The following is a 26,608-nucleotide window of genomic DNA, read 5'->3' as shown; positions in this document are numbered from 1 at the left end:
AACAGAATATGGATCGGTCGGCAGGGACCAAGGACATCTGATGGGTAGATTCAAAGTGTCTTCCAAATCCTGGCCCCATGAATTAGAGTAGAAGCACGGCCATCATCTGACCCTCATCCGCAGGGTGCTGCAATACACTGCCCGGCAGCTCGTTATTTCTTCACTGTCCCCTTTGTGCAGATGTCATTCTGGATGATGGAGGTGTTGGGCTAGGAGGTGGATGGTGAGCCAGTTAAAGCTGTCTCCATGGGGGATAACGTCGTTCAGCTGAACTTTCTTGTACTCTGCTTCCAAACTGATTTCCAGAATGGTTAGATCAATTTATGACTCCACCAAGAGTAAATCAGAGTGTCCATCTTCACCCAGACCCCCCAACATTTACTGTTGTCACATTTTGTCACTGTTGTCCATTTCCTGGGGATGAAGGGAAGTCTCAGAATTATATTCATTTGAATTTCTCTTTTAGTAATGTGAGATGGGTATAGGGTCCCTCGGACACCCCAAATCCCCAGAGGAATCCCAGGTCAAAGATTACATGAGGAATTTCCCGATTTAGCACCTCTGCCATGCTGGCTGAAGAAAGCCAGTCCTAGAGATGGTTGACTAAACAAAAGATACTCTACCTCTTGTTTTAGAGGTATTTACACTAGTTTTATGATGGGGTCTTAGTACAGAGGAACACCTTTTGTTTGTATCTCAAACATCACTAAGTTCCTCAAGATAGGCCACTCACCCACCTTTATGACTAGGATGTCATAAACGATGTATACCTGTGCTTTCGCCCCCCGACTCTAAGGCACCTCGCTGTCTTCCCCTTGTTCGTCCTCCTCCCCACCTTTCTTTCCAAGTCACACAGACCCCATTCCTTTAGGGTATAAAAATTCTGAACTTTTTCTCTTCAAGGAGGCAGTTTGGTCCTGTACCTGCCTCCCAGGCATTCAACCTAAATCTCTCTCTCTCTCTCCTTCCGTCTTAGAATCAACACTGAGTATTCGTTCTAAGGCAGAAGAGTGGTAAGGGCTAGGCAATAGGGGTTAAGCAACTTGCCCAGGGTCACACAGCTGGGAAATGTCCTAGAGCAGATTTGAACCCAGGACCTCTCGTCTCTAGGCTTAGCTCTCAATCCACTGAATCACCCAGCTGCCCCTAATTTCTCTATTTTTAAAGCTAATCATAGAAGTCTGTCATTCTTGAGGGAGCATCCTTCCTGGTCCAGGATTAATCTCAGTTCTCTCAAAACATAAAAAAATTTTCTTATGATCCTTAATAATCTGCAATCTTCTTTTGAGAATAACTTGTTTGGGTCTGTTGACCTCAACCCTATAATTTCTGATCTGTTTATAGAAGAAGGACTCTTCTTGGTCATATATATATTTTTGTTAATCCCTATATATCTTGGATATTAGACCTCTATTGATGCAAATAAGATTTTCCTAGTTGATAAGTTCTTTATTTTTCCTAACTTCTTTTATTTCATTCTTGCTAAAGTTTTTGAGTTTCATATAGTTGAAACGATCTGTTTTACTTTTATGATCTTTAGTTTTTATTTGGCTAAGAATTCTTTCCCTAGCTGAAATTGTGAAAGGCAGCACCTTCTATTTTCCTCCATTTAAAAAAAGACAAACAAGGTTAAGTGACTTGTCCAAGGTGAAATAGCTAGGAAGTGTCTGAGGCCATATTGGAACCAAGGTCCTCCTGACTCTAGGTCTAGTGCTTTATCTAGTGAGCCACCTAATTGCACCCCCCCCAGTTTTTTTAATAATATGACTTTTCATGAAACAATATATGTAAAGCTTTTTGAAAGCCTTTAAGTGCTACATAATCATTAGCTATTGTTGTTAGTCCACTGGAACTAATCCATGGAATAGAATGTGGTATATGGCATAAGATGGCAGTCTGAATCTATTTTTACCAAATTACTTTCCGGTTTTTCTAGCCATTTTTCTTGAATACTAGTTTGTATTCATGGTTTTAACTCTTGAATGAGGGTTTTGTGCCAGGGCCAGGCTCTGAGGCCCCTGGATATTCTTTTGGAAGGAAGTGGCCAGTTCTGCATGGTTTTATCCTACGTCTCTTAAGTTTTTGTGTTGAACTCCAGATCTGGGATTTGGAAGAGCTCAGCAGATTTAGGATTTACATAAAAGAAATAATTCCTAACAATTGTAGTTGTCTAAAAAAGAGGAATGAGTTACCTTTGAAATTTGTAGGTTTTAACAGAAGAATTTGCTTGATCACATGGTTCTATGGGGATATGATTGGGGATGTAGACACTAAATGATCACTATTGCAAATATTAATGATATGGAAATAGGTCTTGATCAATGATACATGTAAAAAAATAAAGAAGGAAATTAAGAGTGAAAAAATAAAAAAAAAATAAAACTCTAAATAAGAAAAATGAAATTTGTAGGTTTTACTCTCATGGAGGTCTCTGGACAAGTGCTGGACAGCTCCTTGTTGGGGATGCTATAGAGGGGATTTCTGTTCTGATCTACACTGGATCTATTAATGCTGAATGTCTTTGGAGATCTAAGGTGGTAATTCTGGGAGTATCAGATGTGGAATATCAGATCTAGGAGTTTTTTAACCCTTACTTTCTATCCTAGTAACAACTATAAGACAAAAGAGCAAGGGCTAGGCAAATAGGGTGAAGTGACTTGCCCAGGATCCCACAGCTAGGAAGTGTCTGAAGTCATATTTGAACCCAGGATTTCCTATCTATAAGCCTGGCACTCTATGCACTATACTACTTAGCTGCCCCTAACTAGGAGGAATTTCTGAAGCTATTCCTATCTATCATGTCATGGCCTCCTTTTTAAGTACTTTTATCTAAAGTTACCTGTGATATACTGGAGATATCTTTCTCAGTTCTCCCCCTTTATGAGGTAGGCTGACCCACTTTCTATAAGTCCTAACGTCCTTTCTGCCTTTCTTCTAGGTCATTGATAAGGAACCATTACAACCCACCAAGCCATTTAGGTCACTCACAATTTTAATTCTCCATGCCTCTTTAGCCACAGAGTGAAGAATATGGTGGTAAAAGATGGGCTTTGTGTAAAGGAGAGTCTTGGGCCCATTAGAAGTGTTGGTTTCCCAATTATGATAAAACCTGCTCTCCAACTTCTATGCCATTGGTAGAGCATTAAAATGCAAATAATAGCTCCATAGGTGATCCAAGGCAGTGGGTGGCTATTCCTTAAGGGAGACTTCCTTATTTTTTGTTTATTGTTATTTAGTCATTTGACTATTCCTGACCCCATTTGGGGTTTTCTTGGCAAAGTTATTAGAGTGGCTTACCATTTCTTTTTCCATCCAATTTTACAGTTGAGGAAACGGAGATAAACAAGGTTAAGTGACTTGCTCAGGGTTACATAGGCCAGATTTGAAGTCAAGAAGAAGGACCTTCTTCTTCTTGACTTCAAGGCCCGCAGGCTATCCACTGCACAATCAACTTCCCTGACTTCCTTATGATGTTGTTCAATTTTTTCAGGTGTGTCTGATTCTTCATGACTCCATTGCCCAGGATCATAGAGTTAGTAAGTTTCTGAGGTCAGATTTGAACTTGGGAAAATAAATCTTCTTGACTCCTGCCACAACACTCTACAGACTGTGCTACCTCGCCAAGCCTATTGGTCTCTATCCCCTTGATTCAGTGGTCATCCTCATTCCTTTCAGCCACACTGGCCACTATTAATCACCTCCCTCTTCCTTCAAAAGCTCCCAGAGTAGAACACTGACTCTAGGGCTGGCAGTCTATCCCCTGAGTCACCTAGCTTCCCATCAGGCACAGAGTTGACACTTTTTTAAAAAATCACAGAGTAGACACTTAAGAAATACTCATTTATTAATGGAATGAGGCACCCTCTCCTGATTCCTTTTAATTGGGGTGCAAAAGATGTTTTTTTAACAACTATTTCTTGTCTCAAATGTGTCTCCCTCGAACAGAGTTTCTTCATTTTTTGTGTGTCATAAACCCCTCGAGAGGTCTGGAAAAGTCTTTCTTAGAAGTAATACTTTTAAAGGCATTAAATATATGTTTTATTGCAAAAAAATACAAAGAAAATTAATTACATTTGAAACACAGCGAGCAGAATTTAAAAATATATTTCTTGGACTCCAGGTTAAGAAGTTCATCCTAGTCCTACCCTTTAAGAACTACTCGGGGCTTACCCTCTCCTTGGCCAGCCAATAACTGTTATCTTATTTAGTCATGGAGAATGGTCACTCTTCATAAAGAAGAAACAGTATAGACATGTCTTTTCTTATTGATTTATGCAGTAACGCCTGATTTTCTTTGCTATACCTTTTATGCATTTACATCTGATTATCTGTGATTTTATTAATTGGGTTTGAGGGATTGATTTCATCCATTGATCATGGAAGTCCTAGCCAGTTGTGTCATCCACTCCCCCTGCTCCCAAACATACAAATACATTTACAAAAATGCAGTCAACTAGACACAACAGAAGTTCACTGTTTCACGATTCTTTCTTGTATGTTTTTACATAATGAAATATTCATTTCCCTCTGAGAGTACCTTCTACCTCCTGGTGTATACTTAGTCATTTATATGCTATCTCTCCACTTCCAAAGGGTTTTCATGATAGTACTCTCTCTCTCTGCTCAACTCCTACCTTTCTGACAGCTCCTTCCCAATCTCCTTTCCTGGCTTCCATATTGGGCCTTCCTTCCAATTTTTCCAGTCTTCTTTCACATTTCTATCTTCCTTTCAGTCTGAAAACCAGCCATATGGAGCCCTCTCACGACAATCTGTTAGCCACTTTTGTCCCCCATTCCTGGAATGTTCTTCCTCCTCACATCTCCTCCTTAAACTCTCTACATAAAGTTTTTATTTTTTTATTTTTTTAAACATTTATTAATATTCATTTTTAACATGGTTACATGATTTCTACATAAAGTTTTTTTGAACTCTTTCCTCCTCTCTCCCTTCACTCCCCAAGGGCACAGTGTCTTCCTCTTCAAAGTCTTCTTGTCATCATTTTATATAGACTAAGTGTAATAGGGGACTGACCAGTGAAAGCCCAGTCCTCATGGGCTCAGTCTGATGCAATCCTCACTTCTTGGTTGAAGAAAAAGCCTTTTGATAGCTCGGCCAGACTTGAGAGTATATTCAAAGGCAAAAGTGGCCAAAGTGAGCTCTTCTTCCAGCCTGGCAGTGAGTGAAGTTCTCCCCACGCAAGCCTCAGCCATGTAGCCTGTGGGTATCCAGCAAGTCATTGTTTCTTTCTCTTGACTGGGTAAGACATGATATTGCAAAAAGTCCAGAAACTACAATTCATGCCAACAGAACGTTGATGTTCTGTGTCTTTTTGCAGAAGGAGAACAAATAGCTTAGGCTACATTTGGAAGTGAGCTTGGTTTGGTGAATTTTTTGTAGTAGATGATTTAAGGATGAGCCTGAGGTGATATAATTATATTCCTTTCTATATATTCTCAGGAAATGTCTCTTTTAAAAAGTTAATTGATCATTGGCCTCAGAATTATTTAGATTATTGGCTGTATGACCCTGGACAAGTCACTTAATCATGATTGCCTAGCTTTTACTGTTCTGCTTTGGAACCAATACTTAATATTGATTCTAAGCCAGAAGCTAAGGATTGGGAAAAAAGTTGATTGATTAAATGATATTGGTATAATTTTAAATACTACATTGTGGGGCATTTAGGTGGCTCAGTGGATTGAGAACCAGGCCTAGAGTTGGGAAGTTCTGGGCTCAAATCTGGACTCAGATAATTCTTAGCTGTGTGACCTAGGGTAAGTCACTTAATCCCCATTGCCTAGCCTTTACTGTTCTTCTGCCTTGGAACCAATGCACAGTACTGATTCTAAGAGGAAAGGTAAGGGATTTAAAAAAATACTAGGTCAATCAATAATATTAGAGAGATACTGTTGTTTGATATTGAGGAGAGGACATCAAAATGGAGTCTTGAGCTGATAGCATTAAACACATGCAATAGTAATAATAGTTAACATCTATTTGTTGTTCAGTTGTTTAGTCATGTCTGATTCCTTGTGACTCCAGCACACCAGGCTCTTCTGTCCTCCACTAACTCTCTAAATCTGTCGAAGCTCATATTTATTGCTTCCATGGAGACTGAGTAGGGGAATATCGAAGAGATCAGGTCAAGATAGAAAGTAATCATCATTCAGCAACTGCCAATCACCCTCCAAATGACCACAGAAGGACAAAAACACCTCAAAGCAAATACTGGAGGGCAGAACAAACAGAAGAAGGGGTAAAGCAATGCTTTTGGCCCAGAACAATATGGAGAGACAGCAAAGAGGACTCACTTTTCTGGGATATGAGGAGAGAGTGCTGGAACTCAGATGAGATACAGTGTAATGGCAGGGGAAAGAGTATAGATGGCTTGGTCCAGCCTCAGCAGGGTAAGAGCAGAAACCAATGCAATACAGAACAAGCAGCAGTGGGAAGAACTCTGCCCCACCCTCCCAGCAGGGTCCAGCCTAGGCAAGATTAGGCAGAATCCAGCTTGAATTGGTTGAACCGAAAAACTGCAAACCTCCACACAGGAGACCAACCAGGCTGCCTCTGCAGAGTGCTCAATCTGAGGTGGAGACAACAAAGCTGATCCCATGCACAGTACAATTGCAGGACAGTTTCCATTCACCCCAGGAGTGGAGCTAAGCTTCTGCATACAGACAAAGCCAAGGAAAAAATAACCTCCAAATGAGCAAAAGACAGAGAAAAAGCCTGACACCAGAAAAATATTTCAACAAAGGAGATGACCAAAATACAAATGCAGAAGAGGATAACAATACAAAGATGAAAATGTGTAAAATCTAAAGGAAAATTTGAAAGGGTGTCAAACTTTAAATGAACCCCTAGAAGAGCTCAAAAAAAGGGGGAAAAAGGAAAAAAACCAAGAAATTTAGATGAAAAATTAGGAAAGAAAATGATAGAACAAATCAATAACTTAGAACATAAACTTCTTTAAGAAAAATTTCCCTAAAAAATGAAATACAATACCTTAAACAGGAAAATAACTCCCTAAGAAAGGAAGTACCAAGCTTCAAAGAAGAAAAAAGCTCCCTAAAAATTAGAATTGGACAAATGGAAGCTAACAATTTCATGAAACAGCAGAAAATCATAAGACAAATTCAAAAGAGTGAAAAAATAGATCTAGGAGAGACTATCTAAGAATCATCAGACTGCCCAAAAGCCATGACCAAAAAAAGAGCCTGGACACCATATTGCAAGAAATTATTGAGGAAAACTGCCTTAATGTTCTTGAACAAGAGGAGGAAAATAAAAATTGAAAGAATCCACTGATTACCTCCTAAAAGAAATCCCCAATTAAAAAGTCCCAGGACTATGATAGTCATATTTCAAAAATCCCAAGCCAATGAGAAAATACTGCAAGCAGCCAAAAAAAATATTATGGAACCATAATCAGGATTGCACAAGACCCAGAAGCTTCTACATTAAAGGATCAGAAGGCATTGAATATCAGATTCTGAAAGTCAAAGGATCCCTAGATCCTATAACCAAAAATTACCTACCAAGTGAAATTGAGCAAAATACTCCAGGGGAAGAAGTGGATATTTAAGGAAATAGAGGAATTCCAGACATTTCTGACAAAATGACTAGAGCGAAAAAGAAAATTTTATGATCACATATGACATTAAAAAGAAATAGAAAAAGGCAAACAGAAAAAAAAACCCTCTAGAGAATCAGTAAGGTTAAACTAATCACATCCTTGCATGGGAAAGTGGTAACTAGTACATTTAAGATTTCTATAGTGCCAAAAATGCCTAAAATACTTAATGTAACCAACATAAACAGTGAGATTAAACTGATTACATTTCTTGCATGGGAAAGTGATAACCAGAATACTTACTTAAAATATTTATGGTACAAGAGGCATTGATGATACTTAAGATACCTTAAGGTAAACAAGGCAACAATGGAGTTAAACTAATTACATTACTAGTAAGAAAATGATAACTAAGATGCTTATGAGATCTATGATACTTGAGGTACCTAAGATACCTAAAGTGCTCAGAATATATAAGGTACTAAATATACTTAAGAATGTTATCACTGGGGGGCAGCTGGGTAGCTCAGTGGATTGAGAGCCAGGCCTAGAGACTGGAGGTCCTGGGTTCAAATCTGACCTCAGACACTTCCCAGCTGTGTGTTCCTGGGCAAGTCACTTGATCCCCATTGCCTTACCCTTACCACTCTTCTGCCTTGGAGCCAATACACAGTATTGACACCAAGATGGAAGGTAAGGGTTTAAATTTTAAAAAAATCAAAGGAAAAGAGAAAGGGAATACACTGGGGAAAGAGAAAAGGATAGAAAGTTGGGTTAAATGATCTCACATGAGGAAGCATGTAAGAATCAATACAGTGGAAGAGAAGATATGGTGGTAGAGGGCAATGCTTAAATCCTAATCAAATGGGAACAGGCACATAGTGGGAATAATATCTGTACTTAGTTATAGAAATCTATCTTACTACAAAATGGGAAAAAACATTTATTGCAAGTCTCTCTGGAAAGGGCTTCATTTCTCAAGTATGTAGAGAATTGAGTCAAATCTATAAGAATACAAAGCATTTCCCAATTTACATATGGACAAAGGATACAAACAGGCAATTCTTAAATGAAGAAATTAAAACTAGCATTAGTCATGTGAAAAACTGCTCCAAATCACTGTTGATTAGAGAAATGCAAATGAAAACAACTCTGAAGTACCACCTCCCAACCATTAGACTGGCTAACATGTTTAAAAAAAAAAAGGAAAATGATAAATGTTGGAGAGGATATGGAGAAATCAGGACAGTGATATACTGTTGGTAAAATTGTGAAATGATATCACTATTCTGGGAAACAATCTGGAACTAGCCCAAAGGGCCATAAAACTGCCTATCCTTTGACTCAGCAATATTACTGCTAGAAGAAAGAACCTACCTGGAAAAAAACATTTTTAGCAGCTCTTTTTATGTTGGCAAATAACTGGAAACTAAAGGGAATCATCAATTGGGGAATGACTGAACAAGTTGTAGTTTATGCTTATAATGGAATACTACTGTGCCATAAGAAATGACAAACAAAAGGATCGCCAAAAATCCTGGAAAGATTACTAAGAAGTGATACAGAACAAATTGGACAGAATCAGAACATTGTACACAGTAACAATAATAAAGTACAATGACCAACTGTGAATGACTTCACTGCTATCACTAAGGCAAGAATCCAGGACAACTCCAAAGGAGTCATGACATAAAAAGGCTAGCCACTGCCATAGAAGGATCAGATAGGACCTGAATGCAAATGGAAACATTCCACTCTTTACTTTATTTCCTCCATGAACTTTTCTCTAATATAGGTAATGTGTGCCTTCTTTCACAACATGATGAACCCAGAAATATGCATTGTATGATAATATTTGTAATATCCATATCATATTGCCTGCCTTCTTGGGATGAGAAGGTGTGAGAATGTAGATTGCAAAATGGCAGGAAATGAATATATTAAAAAATTCTATTGACATATAATCTGGAAAAAATGAAAAATGTATTATGACTTTTTAAAAGTTAGTCTTGGGGAGTTAGTGCTGCTGTTAACCATAATTTATAGATGAGGAAGCTGAATGGACAGAGATTAAGTAACTGGCTCAAGGGTGCACCAACTAGTAAATGTGAGACCAGTTTTGAACTCAGGTCTCAATGCTCCATCTACTGTGTCGATTAGCTACCCCTAGAAACACCCCTAGCCCTTCAGGAGTGCCCTCTACTATCTCAAGAAGGAGCTAGATCTGGGGCAACTCCATTTGGCCGCGAGAATGGGAGCTGACCAAAGCTTGTGTGAAGCTGAGACCTGGAGGTGTTCTCTCCACCCAAATGGTCTGGGGTGGTCTGGACTCACAGAGACTGAGTTCTAGTCTAGGGCGAGCCTGGCCGCAAAGAGGGACATCAGGCTCTTTTTTGCACTCCGTGGCTCATCGGACCCAAAGTACTGGGAACGATCTCTTCAAACTTAGCTGCTCCTTCCTACAAGGTTCCATGAGCTCCAAGCTCTACACTGAGCACATGGGGACAAAAATCTCCTACTCAGAAGCAACTGACACATTTCCGTACCGTGTACATGAATAGAAATCATTGGAAGGTGGGGTAGCAAAAGCCCTCGATGACTTATAACCATTAATTTGTGAGAAAAAATTAATATTGAATTGCGGTAATTTTTATATGAATTCTTTCTTTAATAACTTCCAAGGTAAAGTAATTTAATCTCGGGCCTGGAGGCATCTCAATGGACTGGCTTTTGTTAGGGACTCCTCCTCATCTATCTGTAAACAAGAATTCTCTTAGATAAGAAAAGTCAGCCAGCTTTAACCACCGTATTGGACTACAAAGACCCATCCATAGGGCAGGAAGGAAAGCACATGTTGGTGTCCCTAAGACCCACCCCTTCCTGTGATGGAGGTCTCTAAGTCCACCTCCTCAGTGGCTATTTATCAATCAGATTTGTCTTGGGATGTCTGAGAGAAGGACTGAGTGGTGGAGTCACATGGAGTATATTTGAGAGAGACAGAGACAGAGCAAGAGAGACAGGGAGAGGGAGGGAGAGAAAGAGACAGAGAGAGAGAAAAAGAGAAGGAGACAGAGAGAGAGAAAAAGAGAAGGAGACAGAGAGACAGGGAGAGACAGAGCAACAAAGAGAGAGGGAGGGAGAGATAGGCAAAGAGAGAGAGAGAGAGAGAGAGAGAGAGAGAGAGAGAGAGAGAGAGAGAGAGAGAGACTCTTGCCACATACTCTTTGGCCCTGATCTTTTTGCCCCAGTTGCACTCTTTGGCATCCATTTGTATTATATAGATAGTCAACTGGTTAGTTTAGATTTTCTTGCGAGGTCAATGACCAAATTAATTTAAAATTAAGGAATACTGCCTCTTGAGAATTTCAATCATTACATTTGTAAGGTGTTAGACAAATGTCTTTCTATCTCTTGGCCCTTAGTTTCCCCATCTGTATAATGGGACAGTTGGACCCAGTGTTTTTAAAGTTTCCTTCTTATGCCTTTCTTTGTTGCGTCCCCTATATTTAGCATGCTCACTCTCATTACCTCTGCCAAAGTTTCCCTGACTTCCTTTAAGACTCAAAATGGGGCACTTGGGTAGCACAGTGGATAGAAGCACCAGGCCTAGAGTCAGAGAATCTGGGTTCAAATCTGGCCTCAGATTTGTCCTAGCTATATGACCTTGAATAAATCACTTAACCCCAAACTGTCTAACCTTTCTTAGAACTGATTCTAAGACAGGACAGAAGGAGGTAAAATTTTATTTTATTTTATTTTTATTAATTAATTAAATTTTTAAAAATTCTTACCTTCCATCTTAGAATCAATACTGTGTATTGGTTCCAAGGCAGAAGAGTGGTAAGGGCTAGACAATGGGGGATAAGTGACTTGCTCAGGGTCACATAGATAGGAAGTGTCTGAGGCCATATTTGAACCTAGGACTTTCCGTCTCTGGGCCTGGCTTTCCATCCACTGCTGCCCCCAGAATTTTTTTAAAAAAGAAAAAAAATTTACTAAGCACTTATAACATGCCAGGCATTGTGCTAAACTCTGTGTATAAATACAAATGAAAACCCCTGCCTTCAAGGAGCTTACAATCTAATGGTTTAAGACAGCACCCAAAAGGAACCTGGACAGGAGGAGGGAAGAGAAGGTACCAGATGTGAGAGGGCATGAGCTGGTGGTCAATGAGAAGCTGAATGTACTTGGCCCCCTCCTTAAATGGAGCTCGTGTCCCAGCTCTGCAGGTGACTTTTCCTGGGCCATCTTGCCCCCTAGTGCCTTCCCTTTGAGATTATCTTTCATGTTCTCCGGCTCCGGCATGTACCGAGTCATTGACTTGTAAATAGACTGTGAGCTCCATGAGGGCAGGAACTGGGTTTGCCTCTGTTCGCACCCCCCAGTGTGTGGCATTGGGTAAGCACTTAATCGACAACTGATCCATAACCGTCTGGTCCTGAGATCCAGAGGGGGCCAAGTTGGGGAAAGATGGAGTGTCCTGCCCTAATCTCTCTATCTGTATCTGTATGTGGCATCTAAGCAGTTGTCCAAGGATTGCATAAAGCAGGAGGTGGAAGGACCAAATGGGGCAATGGCCTACCACTAATTTTCACCTAGGTGTGGGAGGCTGGAGTTGGGCTGATTTTGGTGGGGTGCTGCCCTTCTCCCTCCCTGGGCCTGAACTCCCTCTCAGGACTGAGCACAGCAGTCTGGGTATATTGGCTTCAGAAGGCCAGAAGTTCTCTTCCCTCTTCTTCCTCCCCTTCCTCTGCCTGGGGATAGAAGTCACCCAACTCTAACATTTGATGACAGAGAAAGCAGAGAGCAGAGAAGGGGGAAGAAATGAGGCAGGCTGGCAGCTGCCAGGGGATTATCACCTGCAAGCCCTGGGGCTAACCTCCTGTGGGGTCCACCCTTGGTCCAAATCCCTGGTTGGGTGAGACCTGATTGAGTCACCTGTTGGCTAAGGCATAAATGGGATACTCAGAACTCTTCTGTTGCTCAGTCAGGGGAAGTCCCGGGCACAAGTCTAGCTGCTCGTTTCATCATTTTTTTCTGCCACGGATCTTGAACTTGGCCCGAAGAATCCAAATCATTAGCGTTAAAGGGCAGGAGGTCCAACAACCTGCCTTGTCTGACTTAAGACTGCTTGTGAGCCAGAGATCAGAGAGCTGGTCCTGAGATCTCTGCTCTGGTTGCCTGCAGGATGGGCTCCCTGGAAGGAATCTCTGAGGCACTCCAGAACCCATGGCAGTTCCTGTTGTCCTTCTTTTTGGCCCTGCTGGTCATCCTGATTGTCACAAAGCTGCTTTGTGAATTTGCGGCCAAAGCCCGGGCCAAGGCCAAGATCAGAGCGGCCCAGCAGAGGAGGGAGGTGGCCATGAAGAAGATGGAGGCTGCCATGGAACGGCTAAAGCAGCAGGTAACCCCACTTGGGCAGTCCCACCCAGAAAAACCTGCACTCTTCCCTTGCCGGAGACCAGCAGGGAATCTGGGAGGCAGCCTCAACTTGGAGCAATTCTGTCGTCCAAGGACAGGACCCTTCCAAGCTCTGGGGTCTGTTTGGGGTGGATGGGGGGAAGCTTTGGCCAGCCAGAGAGCCTCTGAGGACGTGGGGGCCCCATACACTGAAATGATTCTCGCCAGTTCAACCAGCAACTGTTGAGCTGTGGAGGACCTTAGAGACCACCTGGGTCCGTTCTCTCACTTGACAGAGGGGGAAACTGAGGCCCACAGAGAGGAACACAAGAAAAATGTCCAGCTCCCATTTCTCTGGAATTTAAACCATTAACTAATGGCCTGATGGCCTCCTGAAGGAGATAGTGCCAATGTTATGCCTACCAGAGAGAAGGGAGTTGCCCAAGGTTCCAGAAGCAGGCCCCCGCCCTTGCCAAGCCCAAGGCTCTTTTCTTCTCAGCCTCTCTTCTCAAGAGTCTGTACAGTTTGGCAAGAATTTAAGAGGTGCGAATCAGTGTAATTACCCTGAGCATCTCTTCCTCATTGGATCTTGACCACAAGCCATGAGACCCTGGGCAGGGATCATTAACCTCATTTTGCCCAGGAAGAAGGCAGAGAGGAAGGGAGACTCACCAAGGTCCCACAGTGAGTCAGTGCGGGGTGCTGGCCACTGGCTCAGGCTGCTTTTTGGTAGGTGGAGGAGTTTGGGTCCGTGATCCAAGGAAAAATGGGGACACGGTCCTGTGAAATGTGCAGGGGCAGCCAAGGGCTAGGCTGGGCTTGACTCTGTGGAAGCAGCAAGGATTTTGCACCCCCCCCCTTCCTTCACTAAGTTCCCCTTTCCCCAGCCCTGCTCTGGGAGTAGAGTTGGCAGGATGGGATGGGACTTTGCCCTCAGGGAGCTCCCAGGCTGGGATTACAGAGACAGAGCAGATCTGTGCCCTGACCTCAAGGGTCTCCAAAAGTCTGGGGATTGGTGGAGATCCTATAGTAACAGCAAAGAAGGAAGGAGATAGACCTAATGGAGAACCTACTATGTGCTAAGTACTGTGCTAAGCCTTTTACAAATATTATCTCATTTGTTCCTCACAACAACCTTTAGAGGTATTATTTTTATCCTCATTTACAGATGAGGAAACTAAGGCAGGCACAGACAAAGTGACCTGCCCAGGGTCACACAGGTAGGGTCAGATCAGATTTGAACTCAGGTTTTCTTGACTGTAGATTCAGAGTTCTATCCACCATGCTACCATTAGTGGGGAAATAGAACAGTACTTTGGACCTGGAGGGGATTCAAAGAAAGACTCGTAGGCAGAAATGAACCTGGCGTGTACACAGGAAAGTGTCAGCCTGGCTGAGGCAGAGGCGTATAAGGGAAATAGTGAACAAATAGTGGGAGATGAGGCAGGAGGCAGGCTGAAGGAACTTGGCTTTGTCCTGAGTTGGTGGGAGCCAGTGAAGATCTTGGAGCAGGGGAATGTCATTTTCAGAGCCTTGTCTTCTGTTCCTCCCCTGCCCACCCCATGCCCCAGCTCTTCTTGGGCCCTCAGTTTGGAAATTGAAGGGGACAGGAGGCTTGAGATCTTAGGTTCTACCCCAAAAAGGAAGGAGAGAAATTGGAGGAAATGTTTGGGATGTGTGTGGAGAGGGACGTCCCTAGTGAACCCAGGGTTTGGAGCTAGGAGGAACTCTGGAGAGTCACCAGTTTTACAGATGAGACACCGAGGCACAGTGTTTGTTTTCTGTTCTGTTTTTTCACTGAAATCTCGCTGCCCCTGCTATTGGGGAGGTCCTCCTTAGGTCTAGCTCGGATCCTTCTTGCTGTGGAGGCGGCCCTCTCTCTGAAAGAAGAAAAACAGCAGGGCCCCTGTGTCCAGCAGCCCTAGGCTGGGGCCCTCATTTATAACCAGCTCCATGTCCTGGGGCTTGGGGGGCAGCTCCCACAGGGCCCTCGCCCAGACAGAATAGTGAGGGGTCCACGGTCTGCGCCCAGCCAAGGGAGCCCCAGGCCAGGAAGGTCCGGCTGTTCCAGCCTCGTGCTGCTGTCCTGGCCCATGGCGTCACCGGGATGCCAGTGATGGGGAGATTGATTGCAGCCAGGGCCTCCTGTCAGGCTCTGACAGCCTGGGAGAAGAATGTGTATTAATATTAATTGGGGCTAATTAGTTGGATAAATCAATCAGCCCGGAGAGACTAGGCTGTTCCCACCAGGATTGGAGCAGGCCAGACAGGTCTAATGAGGTCGTTGGAGGGAGTGTGTTTCTGCATGTGCACATATGTGTGGTGTGTGTGTGTGTGTATGTATGTGTGTTTGGTGGTGAGCAGCTGCAGCTGTGGGAGGGGGGGATCGTGAAGGTACATATGAGAGAGGATGGGGCCGTTTTGGGGGCGGGGGGCCTTGGGCTGGAATTCTGCCTCTGACCCTCATCGCTGTGTGCCTCAATTGTCTCCTCTGGAAAATGAGGACGATAATGGCACCTACCTGCCACGATTACTACGAGGACTGAAAGTGAGGACACGGGTGCTGGGATTGTCGGGTGGCTGACATTGCGATGGAGTCTGGACGCCGCAGGCTTAAGTCTCTTTCCTTCTCAGGGTCTCAGAAAAAGTGGGACAAACAATCCTCGCCGGATCCACCTCACAGGCCTGTTGGGAGGAAAGGACTTTGGCAGCTTCAGAGCTCCTGGTTCGGTCCCCTCCACCCTCAGTCTTACTCCTGCAGAGCCCCCGTGTCCAGACCCCAAACCAAAAGCTGAGCAAAGTCCCAGCTGAATTTTTAAAAGCTCTGACTTTCTGTCTTAGTAACAACTCTAAAACAGAAGGGCAAGGGTTAGGCAAATGAGGTTAAAGTGACTTGCCCAGGGTCACACAGCTGGAAGTGTATGAGGCCAGATATGAACCCAGGTCTTCCAGACTCCAGGCCTAGTGCTCTATCCACTGTGCCACCTAGCTTCTGCTCCACCCCCAGCTTTTTGTTAGATCTTGTCCTCCCCGATATCTCCCTGGGTGCCTAGTCCTGTGCCAGAAGGAGATAGGAGGACAAGGAAAGAGCAAGGCCTAGGTCTGACATGGAGGGGGCTTCTAGTCTGTCTGGGGAGATAGGATACCTCTGAGGACCAGTGAGAGAGCCAGAGTTGTTGGCTAGAGGGAACTCAAGAGGTAAGGAAGAGCCCTAACTCAGACCTGCAAGCACTGGAGGAGACTGATCCCGGAAGCAGTCATGCAGACGATGTAATATCCATGTCGAAGGAAAAGAAGAAAGTTGCAGAGTCTGGGTTCAAACACCACCACTGAAACTACCTGTGTAACCTTGGCCAAATCATTTCTCTTTCTTCCTATCTCTACCTCTGTAACTTGAAGGTAGGGCTAGATAGTTTCTGGGATCCTTTCCCAGGAGGAAAAGAGGTTTCGTGACTCTGGGGAGGGAGATGGAGACGAAGATGGGGAGAAGAGGGATTCCCTCTGCTAGTTTGTCTTGGATCGGCCAACTTCTTCTCTTCTCCAGGATCAGAGACCATTTCCTTCCTTATTCCCCTCCCATAGAATCACAGAATATCAAAGTTAAGGAAGGACTTTAGAGAAGATCTAGTCAACCACCTTCATTTTTCAAGGTAGAAACAAACTTAGAGAGGGAAAGAGACTTGCCCACAGCCACACAGCAATTCAGTGGCAAAGCCAAGCACAGATCTCATTTCCAAGGTCTCTTTCCCCTCACCCTATTGTACCTCCCCCTGCTATGGCTCTCTCTAATTCCAACAGGAGCAAATGTTCCCCCCCCCCCCCTTCTTCTGTCATTAGCTTTATTTGAGACATTTCTCATCTAGAGAATATCCAGGACAGAGCTGGGAAATGAATCCTCTACAAACAAATAAATAAATATTGTGTCGGTATAAAACTTTATTCCCAAGCAGCTGAAATTTACTGTTGGTAATACTCTCAGAAGCAGGAAGCTGAGCCAACTATGGGGAAAGAAATACCTGGGTTTCAAGTCCCAAGACTGACATGTAGCGTCAGCTAGGTGGGATGGTGGATGGAGTGCTTTCAACTTTGAGTTAGGAAGACCTGCGTTCAAAGCCTTCTGACACTAACTATGTGACTCCAGACAAGTCACTTAACCGCTGCCTGCCTCAGTTTCCTCATATGTAAAAAGGGATAATAAAGCATTTGCCCTCCAGGGTTGCTATGAGAATCAAATGAGAACATCTGTAAAATATTTTACCAACCTTAAAGTGCCTTATAAAATGCTGGCTATGATGAATATTGTGATGTAGTGGCTAGAATACTGGATCCAAGGTTAGGAAGACTTGAGTTTGAATCTTGCCTCAGATACTTAATAGCTGTGAGATCCTTGGCAAGTCATCTTTCTCTACCTCAGTTTCTTTATCTGTAAAATAAGAGCACCTACGTCGGAGTGGTTGTGAAGGTCAAATGATATGACCTGCAAAGTCTTTTATTAACCCGAAAGCTCTCTTTAAATGTTGTCTGTTGTTGTTGGGTTGGCTCAATGCCTCTGGTGTCTGAGCAGGACCAGCCTTCTCTGGTAAAGGGAATTTCTCATTACAAGGAAACGTTAGATCTGGTCCAGAAAAACCAAAACCCACTGGCCAATAGGACGCTGTGGTAGAATTCTAAATCATTCTAGAAGAAAAGATTTGAATTGTTATACCAACTCTACTGATCTGTCAGCTAGTCAATAAACATTTATTAAGCGCCTACCATATGCCAGGCACTGTGCTAAATGCTAGAGATATAAAGAAATACGAGAGATTGTCCCTGCCCTCTAGGAGATCACAATCTAATGGGGGAGAAGAGAAGTAAGGACAAACAAGCTATATAAAGGATAAATAATTAAATGTTTCTTCATTTGGTGATTTCATCAGCTCTCATGGATTTAATTACCATTTCTATGCTGACAATTCTCAAATCTATATACCCTGCCTCAATCACTGCCAACCTGTAATCTCACATCTCCAAATATTTAGATAATGTTGTCTAATTAATATTATATACTATTACATATTATTAAATATTATATACTATAATATGATAAATAATGAAAAGAGAGAGTAATTTTGGTGGAATGATATTTAGAAGTTAGATGGTTAGAGTATGTCCTGCATACTCTTGTCTTCTCCCTTTATATAAAATCAAGCCATTCCCCAATTGACAAATGGTCAAGGGATATGAATAGGCAGTTTTCAGATAAAGAAATCAAAACCATCAATAATCACGTGAAAAAATATTCTAAATCTCTCCTAATTAGAGAAATGCAAAGCAAAACAATTCTGAGGTAATACCTCACACCTAGCAGATTGGCCAATATGACAGTAAAGGGAAATAATAAATGTTGGAGGGGATGTGGCAAAAATGGGACACTAATGCATTGCTGGTGGAGTTGTGAATTAATACAACCATTCTGGAAGGCAATTTGGAATTATGCCCAAAGGGCTTTAAAAAATTACATGCCCTTTATATATTAGTTGCCCAAGGAGATCTTAAACTCAACTTGTTCAAGATTGAACTCATCATCTTCCCTTTGTGATCCAATATTTTTCAGACTTTTAAAGGACTACATATTATTATCATTGCTAAAGGAGTAGTAAGTAGCAGAGATCAAATTTGAATCCAGTACCCATTACTCCAAATATAGTGATCTTTCCATTTATTATCTCATTTATTGATTTACTCTCATTCTTTCTTTCATTTATTCCTTCATTTCTGTGTCTGTGCATAATTCTCCTCCAAGCCTGAAATGTTTTTTCTCCTCATCTCCACTCTTTGGAATTTTTAGTTCCTTTTAATGCTTAATTCAAATGCTACATCCTACATGAATCCTTCCCTAATTCTGGTTGTTTTTGTTTCCCTCCTACCTCCTGAAGGAATTACTTCTGCATCTATTTAGTATTTACTTGTGTATGTACATGTTTAAGTGGATGAGTCTTCTAAAAAATGAGCTGTTGGGAGCTTCCTTAAGGAGTGTATTAGTAGGGAATAGATAGGTTCCCATTAGTGATATCCCAGAAACCATTTTCGTCATTATTCAATTGACTGAAAGGAATACAAGTTCTCGAAGTACTTCTTGTTCGTTGATTTTAATTAATTAAAGAATTTAATTCAGTAGAAGAAAATGCAACCTTAAAGACTGCCTTCCAAAATGGTGTCTCCTAGCCACACGTGAAAGTTCCTTGAAAGACATGACAACAAAATAATCTCCTTCATCTATGCTCAGAAAATAAATATCAGATGAGGCATATAGTGGGGAGATATCTGCTTACCTAAGGTACTGGTCATTACGATGGAGGATATCAGCAGAGATTGTAAGTCCCTATAGATTTTGAGGTTCTTGAGCTGCTCAGGTTTGATGTGTTGATTGTATTGAATCCCAGAACAGTGCAGTCTCCTGGAAGAGATCTGTTACTGCTGAAGAATTTGGTGTGACCATCCACACAGGAAAAAACAAATGGATGGAGAATGATTGTTGTCCAAATTATGACATGTGCATACATACACACACAGATAGACTTTGTGTGTGTGTGTGTGTGTGTGTGTGTGTGGTGTGTATAGAGGCTATGGCAGGACAACCCCAATTGCCCAGTCCTTGCCACTCTTCTGCCTTAGAAGATCGGCATTGATACTTCGTATCAATTCTAAAACAGAAGGTAAAGGTTTAAGAATAATAAAATATATATATACATATATATATATGTATATATATATATATAAACTTCTTGAGGGCAGGCATTGTCTTCTTTCTTTCTGTTGAGTTAGATCACTCCTCTTCTGAGTCTTTGCTCTCCCACTGAACGAAGCTGGTTTTCTTCTGCTCTAATCTTTCTACTGGATGAGCTGCTTCTATGCTACTCTTGAATCATAGAAGTCAAGTTAAACTCTTTTAACTAATCAGTTTTAAGCCTAAAATCTTTGAGATTAACTAGGGTGGCTCCTCTAGGCTAGGTGCTGAGACAACAGATTTCTTTTAATACAGGGATATGCAAAGCAAATGAGTATTTGCTTGAGGCTTTGAGGGGATTTTCCTAACTTGAGCCTAGGCAAGTCTTTGAGAAGTTTCTGCTCTCAAAAGCTACATGATAATGTTAGAAAGCAAAGCAGCATTTCCTTAAGATGGTTCTTGACCCATAGCAATGGATTCTCTTTTCTTCCAATTAGCTCTCTGAAACAGCAGAGATTTCCTCCAATCAGATCATCTCCCCACATTACTGACAGAATTTCAAGTTAGCTGACCTAGATTTCTAGCAGCTTCTGTGTTCTGTTTTCTCTCTTCTGATTTCTGAACTTCTATAAGTAGCTTCTCACATAGGCTTCTCTGATCTCTTTCCTGCCCTTAGCTTCAGCAGATTTCTGACTATTGGTTTTCTGATCTTGATTCTCATCTGGCTACTAATGCCTCAAATCAGGGCCTCTTAATGTGTAGTGACTTATCTCTAAGTTCAGTTGAGAAACTGAATCTATCGTCCTGTTGGATACGGCACAAATTTCTATCCTACAACAATCCCAAAGCATTTCTTTGATGTAGTTTCCCAGAAATAACCTGCAAAGTCTTGAAAATAGTCATTAAAATTAGCCGCACTGTCTATATCTTCACAATGAGTTAGCACTTTTCTCTTTCAATCTTTGCTCTGTTGTGAGGAAGATTAGTTAGTAATTAAGTATTAAGGTGGGACCTAACAGGAAGGGCTGGAGCTGGAGAATTCCAAGATGGAATGAAGGAGCAGGAAGTAGGGCTTGTGCTCAGAGAGAGACTCCATTAGTGGTTGGCACAAACAGTTGTTAGCCTTGGGAGATCTCAGACCTGCATCCTGATTTCCTGGGATCCTGAGTGGTGGTGGCTTCTAGCAAGTGGACAAGAACTACAGAGCAGCACCAGGTGGAGGAGGAGTTTGGGATCTGGTGGACAGCATCTCAAGCACACTCTCTCTGCTTGGATACCTTGGACCACCTTGGCTTTTGGCATCCTGAGATCATCTGTGGATTACCTTGAGAAACCCTCAAAGCCACCCTCAGGCCTTTAGCTGTGCTGGTCAAACCTGGCTGGAGCCTCCCAGAGACTCCAGAACAGCTCCTTTATGCCCAGCCTGGCCTAGGTCAATTAGTATTAGAGAAGTTAAGTCCTCCCCCTTACCCTGTGGTTTTGCCCATTAGGTTTTAGTGTAGAATCCCCTATCCCACCTTTATTTTAGTTGAACATAATTAAAACTGTTTAAACCTTTTACCTTGCCTGCTGGTTTCAAAGACTCTGGCCTAGGGTGACAGTTGGCCAACAGCCATTCTTGACAGTTGGCAGCAGCTTAGCTGTGTACTCTGGTCTCCCTAACCTGGTCCTGTCTCTCCTTCAACCCAGTGTGTGTACCCACAACCATTAGGTTATATTTTAACATCCTTGGCTGCCCTCTCATCCAAATATTCTCAGAATTGTCGGAGTTTTATGCTTAGGGTTAGTTAGTTAAGTGCTAAGGTTCTCGTCACATGTTTCTCACATGAATATCTTTTTTCTTCCTCTTTCAATAAAAATGTTTATTCAAGAAATGAGACATATATGTGTATATATGTAGATGTGTGGGCATGTATACACACACATACACATATATGAAAGAGAGAAAGAGTCAGAGAGACTATGGACTCACTCTCTCATAACAATGTCAGCTTCACTCCTCCCTCAGAGTTCTAGGGGTACCCCTGAGGGGTTAGAGGGGCACTTTTTCTAATACAGGTAGTCAAGTCTCTATTCCAGCATGTTCTTACCACTGTTAATCATCAGTGATTAACATCCCAATTCCATTTAACCTTGGTATTAACTCCAATTACCACTCCAATTCCCTTCATCAATTAACTTTTCAAAAGGGATATTTACTTCAAAAATCTAGCAAGGGGACAGCTGGGTGGTTCAGTGGATTGAGAGTCGGGCCTAGAGACGGGAGGTCCTAGGTTCAAAGCTGGCCTCAGACACTTCCCAGCTGTGTGACCCTGGGCAAGTCACTTGACCCCCATTGCCCACCCTTACCACTCTTCCACCAAGGAGCCAATACACAGAAGTTAAGGGTTTAAAAAAAAACCTAGCAAGAAGTTACAAATATTCCCCCCCCCGCCCCCAGTACCTTGGGGCACACTTTCTTCTATACCATATCAAGCCCTAGGGGGAGTGGGCTCAGTCCACAAAATTCCTACATAGCATTTGGCCCTCCAAGCTTCCTTCCAAATGTGGCACTGTCAATGGCTGAAGGAATCTACATCTCTGCCACATGGGCAGAATCAAACAGGTTACTCTCGTTTTTCCTCTTCTTCATCTGGCTTCTGGCAAATCCAGGCATGAACTCTATCTTCCAGGTTTCCCATGGCTTGTTTTTATGACCTTTGGAAGTTCACAAGGGCAGGACCATATCCAATCTCCTTCACGTCAAAGCAGGGGGGAAAATAGTGGAAACAGAGCTAGAAACAACAGCCACGTGCTCACAGGCAACATTATCTTAGGAGGAGGAGAGGGGAGAGATAAAAGCTCAGGGTCTCTCATCCCACTAAGGGCTTAGTTCTTTCCAATCGCTTGAACACAATCAGCAGGAATGAAGACACCAACCTTTTCACTTAGATAAGTTAGTGGCTTTGAACGTGTCCCAGTTGGACACAGAGCCAATCATTTGCCCAACTCTTTATCACATAGTTAGTAGGTCAAAAACCAGTAACAGGATGCTTCCCCATTCCAAAATGCAGATGGGGATTGCATCAGTTGAGCCCACTGTACATGGTCTAGACTAGACTCATTGGCTTGTCCCCTGTTATATTTTTTATCTACAAGTCCATGTACATACAGTTCCTGGCACACTGTAGGCATTCAATAAATAGTCATTGAGGGGGCAACTGGGTATCTCAGTGGATTGAGAACCAGCCCTAGAGAGGAAGGTCCTGGGTTCAAATCTGGTCTCAGATACTTCCTAGCCGTGTGACCCTGGGCAAATTGCTTACCCCATTACTTAGCACTTATTGCTTTTCTACTTTGGGACAATATTGATTCTAAGACAGAAAGTTAGGGTTAAAAAAAAGGTAATTGAATTAAATTAGGTTGAATGGATCTCCGATCAATCCCTGCCTACATGGAGCTCAAACACTGGTTCTCTTCACCTGTTTTTCTCTTTTCCCATCTCTCTCTCTCTCTCTCTCTCTCTCTCTCTCTCTCTCTCTCTCTCTCTCTCTCTCTTTCTCCAGGCACCTGAAGTGGACCCAGAGTACATCCTCTCTCTGTCCCTCAAGGAGTTGGCCCACCAGTTACGACAAGGATCCCTGAGCCCCGATGGTGTCCTCTGGGTTTACATGGAAAAGGTAAGGAAAAAGCTGTGAGACCTTAGCGATGCCACTTCCCGCCCTGGATCTCTGGTCTGGGTTGCTTTGTGCCTGGATGGTCAGATCCCAGGCGTCGGTGGACAGGGTCAGTCACCTCACTCTGAATCTTGAGGGGCTGCTGAGGAATGCAGAGTCCCTCCGTATGTTGGCTGCAGCCTCCTGAAGAAAAGCCAGGAAAGGCTCCTGGAGGGAAGGCTGCCTCTCAGTCCTTCCCACACTTCACAGCAGCCTCTCTTCATCTGAACTCAGGCCCTGAAGGTGCACTCCGAGGTGAATTGTCTGACAGACTATTTGGAGGACTGTGAGGTTCGAGTACAGGAGCTGAAACAACAGCCCAAGGAGAAGCGGGGACTCCTCTACGGGGTCCCTGTGAGCCTCAAAGACCCCTATGATTACAAGGTGAGTCCCGACAGCCAGAGCGGGATGCACTCATAGGAGAGCAAGAGCCCAGGAGTGGGGAGAGCCAGGGGAATTGTGAAACACGGCCCGGAGCTTTGCACAGGGAGGCATTTCAGAAGGGTTTGGTGAATGACCAGAGGAAGGAGAGGCCATGGAGGTGTGTGACAATGTGATCCCATGGACAACCGTGGGAGTGTGTGGGTGTGGGAGTGTGTGTGTGGAGAAGCCTGCCCTCTGGGGCATCTGGGGGGAAAGGAGTGAGGGACTGGGGTGTATATGATCATGAGCATTTCTGTGTTGTTCACATGGGCCACCGGATTCCTGAAGAGCGGGGTGGGCAGAAGAGAGCCCCACAAAAGAGCGCGGCCCCTGGGTCTTTGCGGGGTGGGAGCAGCTGGATCTTTGGTGTTTCTTCTCTTCCCTCTTCTTCAGGGCCATGATTCCACCTGTGGCATGGCCTATTTCCTGGAGAAGCCTGCAGAGGAAGATGCCGTCATAGTGAAAGTCCTGAAAAGCCAAGGAGCGGTGCCCTTCGTCAAGACCAACATCCCCCAGACCATGCTCAGGTCTGGAGGACAGGGAGAGCAGCTGGTGGGCCAGGGGCAGCCGCCGACCTGGGAAGCAGGAGACCGGCCCCACCTCTGTGACTCAGGACAGATCTCTTCTGTGCTCTGGGCCTTAATTTCCCCAGTGGCCAAAGGAAAGGGCTGAACTCCGTGGCCCCTGATGCCATTTCCAGCTACTACAGTCTGGGTTCTAGCATTCCTTCATTCTGTGGGCTAACAAACTTTGCTGTGCATTTAGGGTTTCCTCCAGCTCCATCTATTTTAATGCTGTATGCTAAAATCTATATCTATGTTCTAAAGGTTTATGTTCTAAGCTCAACACCATTTTAATGTTCTCTTTTCTAAGCTTTTTTTTCAGCTCTCATAGTCTAGGACCCAGCATGTAATGTATTATATTTACTTACTGGAGATTTCTTTTGTGGTTCTTACCTCTAAGGAGCTAGTTTGGTTCCCTTTGTGTAGCCCAGGCTACAGTCCATCCCTGAGAGAGATGAGAAGTCCCAGAAAAAGCAAAGAACCAAAAGAACCCTGAAGGCCAAAATAGTACTGATTCTGGGGTGACTCTCAAGTGTGGGGAGGGAAAGGAGGGATAGAACAGATCTGTGATTCGCATTTATCTCTCTGCTTCCCTCTGTAGCTTTGAATGTAGCAACCCTATCTTTGGTCAGACTGTGCACCCCCAGAACTCAAAGAAAACTCCCGGGGGCTCCAGTGGAGGAGAAGGTGCCCTACTGGCTTCTGGAGGCTCCATCGTGGGCATGGGCACTGACACGGGTGGAAGCATTCGTATCCCCTCTGCCTTCTGCGGCATTTTTGGCATCAAATTCACTGGCTTCCGTTTCAGGTACAGTTTTGGCTAGGACCCGAGCCTCCCTTCTTCCACTTGAGGCAGCAGTGGGTCCTGCCTAGAGGGTTGTGGAGTGTTGGAAAGAAAGATATGATTTATAATCAAAAAACCTGAGTTCCCAGAATCCCCCAAATCCAGAATCCAAGAATCTTGGAGTTGGAAGGAGACAACATCTAGTCTAAGCTAACCGGGGGGAAAAAGAATCCCCTTCAGATACATCTGATAAAGACTTCCACTGAGGTCCCACCAACTCATAGGCAGCTCATTTTATTTAGGAACTGCTCTGATTGGTGGGAAGACGCTCCCCTGATACCTAGTCTCTTTGCACACCTCCTTTTCCACCATCATCTTCCATTTCTGCCTACTAGAGCCATGTAGAACAAATCTCATTCTTCCATAGGACTATTCTTTGAGTCCAGTCATTTAACCAGCCTCAATGAACCGAGGCTATACCTCCTTATCTTTTCTGAAAGAATGGCATGAAGATCTTTGTTAAGGCAAAGCAGTCTTTGCTAGAATGTCTTTGTGGGGTGGATTCCAGTGGGGGACAGCTGTAAGTCCAGGGAAGGGCAACTGGGTTGAGTCACTACTCCAATCGCCCACTTCTAACCCTAAATGTTCCAATTTTTAGTTACAATGGTGTCAACTCATCTATAAAGGGAAAGAAAACAGGTAAGTCTGCCCTAGCTCTCTTCCCTCAAACTATGCTGATCATCAAATCTGACCTGTCCATCCATGACCCCCCCCCCCAGATTCTGACTCTGGCCTGTTGGGAAGTCCTTTTTGTCTTCTAGATTCATTCCTCACTGCTGTATGTAGCTTTCAATTCCTTATTTCAATAAAATATAAACTTCTCCAGATGTACGTATAAGTTCCCTGAGGGAGGTGTGGTGCATTTAGGTTCTCTCTCCTCATCTCTCCCTCACCCAAAACTAGTGACCACCATGGCTGGCCCTATGGCTCAAGATGTGGATAGCCTGGTCCTGATCTCCCAGGTGCTGCTGTCAGACTACATGTACAAGTTGGACCCCACAGTGCCCCCCATGCCCTTCAGGGAGGAGGTGAGCAGAGGTTGGGGGTGGTGGCCAAGGTGGACACTAGGCGGGATGACATCAGGCTGGGGCAAGTCCAGGGTCTAGTCTTCTCTGTGAACTCAGGCAGTGACTGAATCTCTTTTCCCTAGTATCATAGTGAACAGAGTTCTACAACCCCAACTCCTTTCTCCTGGGTCAAGCCTACTTGACAGAGCTGGGGTGAGGAAGGAGGTTGTGTAGGATGGTTCTTTGATAAAAGAATGACAGTCTCTATACATCTTGGTCATTATCATTAATGTTTATCCTTCCTCCCTCCCTCCCTCCGTCCCTCCTTTCTTTCATCCTTTCCTTCCTTCCTTCCTCCCTCCCTCCTTCTGTTCCTCCTTCCTTCTTTCC

General features: G+C 43.5%; 1 protein-coding gene and 1 long non-coding RNA gene across 3 annotated transcripts in view; one reads left to right on the top strand and one right to left on the bottom strand.

The window, feature by feature from the left end:
• Window positions 1-12,708: 12,708 nt before the first annotated feature.
• The window catches only part of LOC123247936 (vitamin D3 hydroxylase-associated protein-like), a 23,354-nt gene continuing 9,454 nt past the window's right edge, over window positions 12,709-26,608 (top strand). Inside the window, exons 1-7 of the mRNA XM_044677024.1 lie at window positions 12,709-12,981; window positions 23,232-23,345; window positions 23,616-23,765; window positions 24,198-24,331; window positions 24,969-25,175; window positions 25,810-25,850; window positions 26,115-26,239. Coding sequence (XP_044532959.1) covers window positions 12,766-12,981; window positions 23,232-23,345; window positions 23,616-23,765; window positions 24,198-24,331; window positions 24,969-25,175; window positions 25,810-25,850; window positions 26,115-26,239 — 987 coding nt within the window. The 5' untranslated portion in view covers window positions 12,709-12,765. The remainder of the gene's footprint in view (window positions 12,982-23,231; window positions 23,346-23,615; window positions 23,766-24,197; window positions 24,332-24,968; window positions 25,176-25,809; window positions 25,851-26,114; window positions 26,240-26,608) is intronic.
• LOC123247937 overlaps window positions 14,609-26,608 on the bottom strand; it is a 32,874-nt gene continuing 20,874 nt past the window's right edge. The window contains exons 1-3 of one of the 2 annotated variants that reach the window (XR_006506165.1): window positions 17,240-17,375; window positions 15,499-15,662; window positions 14,609-14,857 (exon numbers count right to left, since the gene is read on the bottom strand). This is a non-coding gene — a long non-coding RNA (uncharacterized LOC123247937). Of the gene's footprint in view, window positions 14,858-15,498; window positions 15,663-17,239; window positions 17,376-26,608 lie in introns of those variants that run through there. The other variant, XR_006506164.1, reaches the window with a different exon arrangement.

The sequence above is a fragment of the Gracilinanus agilis genome, chromosome 4 (genome assembly GCF_016433145.1).
Source record: "Gracilinanus agilis isolate LMUSP501 chromosome 4, AgileGrace, whole genome shotgun sequence".
Classification (NCBI taxonomy): domain Eukaryota; kingdom Metazoa; phylum Chordata; class Mammalia; order Didelphimorphia; family Didelphidae; genus Gracilinanus; species Gracilinanus agilis.
Note: the sequence above shows the minus strand (reverse complement) of the source record. Positions and strands in the feature narration are given on the sequence as shown.